Source organism: Salvelinus sp. IW2-2015, linkage group LG24 (assembly GCF_002910315.2).
Source record: "Salvelinus sp. IW2-2015 linkage group LG24, ASM291031v2, whole genome shotgun sequence".
Taxonomy (NCBI): Eukaryota; Metazoa; Chordata; class Actinopteri; order Salmoniformes; family Salmonidae; genus Salvelinus; species Salvelinus sp. IW2-2015.
The window spans coordinates 6034272-6036260 of NC_036864.1; the positions used below are offsets into that span (position 1 = coordinate 6034272).

At 39.3% G+C, this 1989-nt stretch overlaps 1 protein-coding gene across 1 annotated transcript in view; it reads right to left on the minus strand.

Moving 5' to 3' along the window:
* LOC111951340 (cGMP-inhibited 3',5'-cyclic phosphodiesterase 3A-like) overlaps positions 1–1989 on the minus strand; it is a 118335-nt gene that overhangs the window by 25820 nt on the left and 90526 nt on the right. Inside the window, exon 9 of the mRNA XM_023969396.2 lies at positions 307–438. Coding sequence (XP_023825164.1) covers positions 307–438 — 132 coding nt within the window. The remainder of the gene's footprint in view (positions 1–306; positions 439–1989) is intronic.

The following is a 1989-nucleotide window of genomic DNA, read 5'->3' on the forward strand; positions in this document are numbered from 1 at the left end:
GAAAGGACTAGTTTGCCTGGCTACCATCAGCAACAGGCTTACAACAGTAGGCTTATAGACACATCACATCAATCAAATTTTAGTTTGTACATACACATGTTACGAGATGTTAATGCGAGTGTAGCAAATGCTTGTGGCTTCTTAGTTCTGACAATGCAGTAAATACCAACAGTATCTACTATACAATTCCAGCAACTACTACCTATACACACAATGTAAAGGGATAAAGAATATGTCCATAAAGATATTATGAATGAGTGATGGTACAGAACGGCCTAGGCAAAATGCAGTAGATGGTTTGCTCACATGGGATGTCCCTGTATCCGTTCTCCAGAGCATGGAAATAGTTCACGAACTCCCTGACAGGAATCTTGAACGTCTCAAACAGTCCCGTGTCCTCAAACAGGCGGTAGGAAACCTGGAACACACATAGAACAACTGTTATCCCATCCACCAAGTTATTCTCTTCACACCTAAAMCTGTGATGCTGCTACMTGGGTCWTTCCACAAAATGASTCCCGTTGATATTTTACCTTTATTTAACTATGGAAGTCAGTTAAGAACAACTTCTTATTTACAATGACGGCCTACCGGCAATCACAGCCAGATGTGATGCAGCCTGGATTCAAACCAGGGACTGCAGTGATGCCTCTTGCACTGAGATGCAGTGCCTTAGACCGCTGTGCCACTCAGGAGCCATTTTAAGTAGAAACTGTGCACCAATATTGGTGCACAGTTTCTGTGCACCAATATTAAACCAGGTGCACTTTAATATAGACCAAATGGGAAATTCAATKAATCTGATTGTTTTATATGATTAAAGATTTTCTGCAAAATTCAGCACTTTGAAATGTCCCTCTGTGTATAGCCGCGTGATAATTTTGGGTCGACAAGGAAAGGGTGGGTGGAGAAAGTTATTTTTCCCACGCTACAGATGGCTATATAGGTCAACTAATACAGGACTAGTAAAGGRCCAGTGCACACCCCCAGCACCCCTAATTCATGRGGCTATGCCTCTGTGCACCATATGTGACTTCTAGCAAGATTTTAATTKATTTAATCCCAAAATGTTCAGTATCATCGTAAAGCCGTAGTTATTTTGATGCTTTGATAAAGTCATTTCTAAAGCTTATTATTTATTTCATGTGATTAGTGATTCATTTTGAGAGAAAAAAAACCTGTCCCTCATTTTAAGGTCAGCCCTGTTACTTGAATTGAATTCTCGTTTTAATATGGTGAAACTATTCCTTTTAAATATTTGTTTCAAAAGACAAATGTAACATATAATAATCAAATCATAGTGTYAAAGCAGGTGAGCTGGTTCTACTCTTTCTGGTCATTTTCTGGTGTTTTGTGGTAGAAAACTGAGTGTAAACCAAGGCCCTACTGCTGTCTTGGTTTACAGTACACCGCAATCCCAWTAACTTGTAACTCCTGTTTCAACCAGTAGATGGCAGTGTAATCCCATCCATAACGCACAGTGCTTTATTACAAGCATCACTCGATGCACACATTTACATTTAAGTCATTTAGCAGACGCTCTTATCCAGAGCGACTTACAAATTGGAGGAGCAGATTTCTCTATCTATCAAAGCCCCTCAGTTATGGAATAGCTGTTCCTGTCAGGTAAGAGGGACAGACACCATTGAGGCTTTTACATCACGTTTAAAACCCCACCTTTCTAGCTTGGCCTTTAACCAGTCACTGTTTTAACATCATCTTTGTTTTATATTCACCATAGGGTAACGTTAGCTACTGTAGAGCCAAGTGAGAAATTCCAGACCTATTCAGGTAAGGATAGGTTATACAGGTAAGAATACTCGCGTGAAAACAGTCCATTGTGAACCAAGTGCGAATTGGATCAGACTTCAAATCAAAACTTAATTAAAATGCCATTTTAAATCGCCAACACAATTAAGACAATACATTACGACATGCAATGAAAAATAGTTAAAGCAAACAGGAGCAGTAAAAAGTATGAATAGAAAC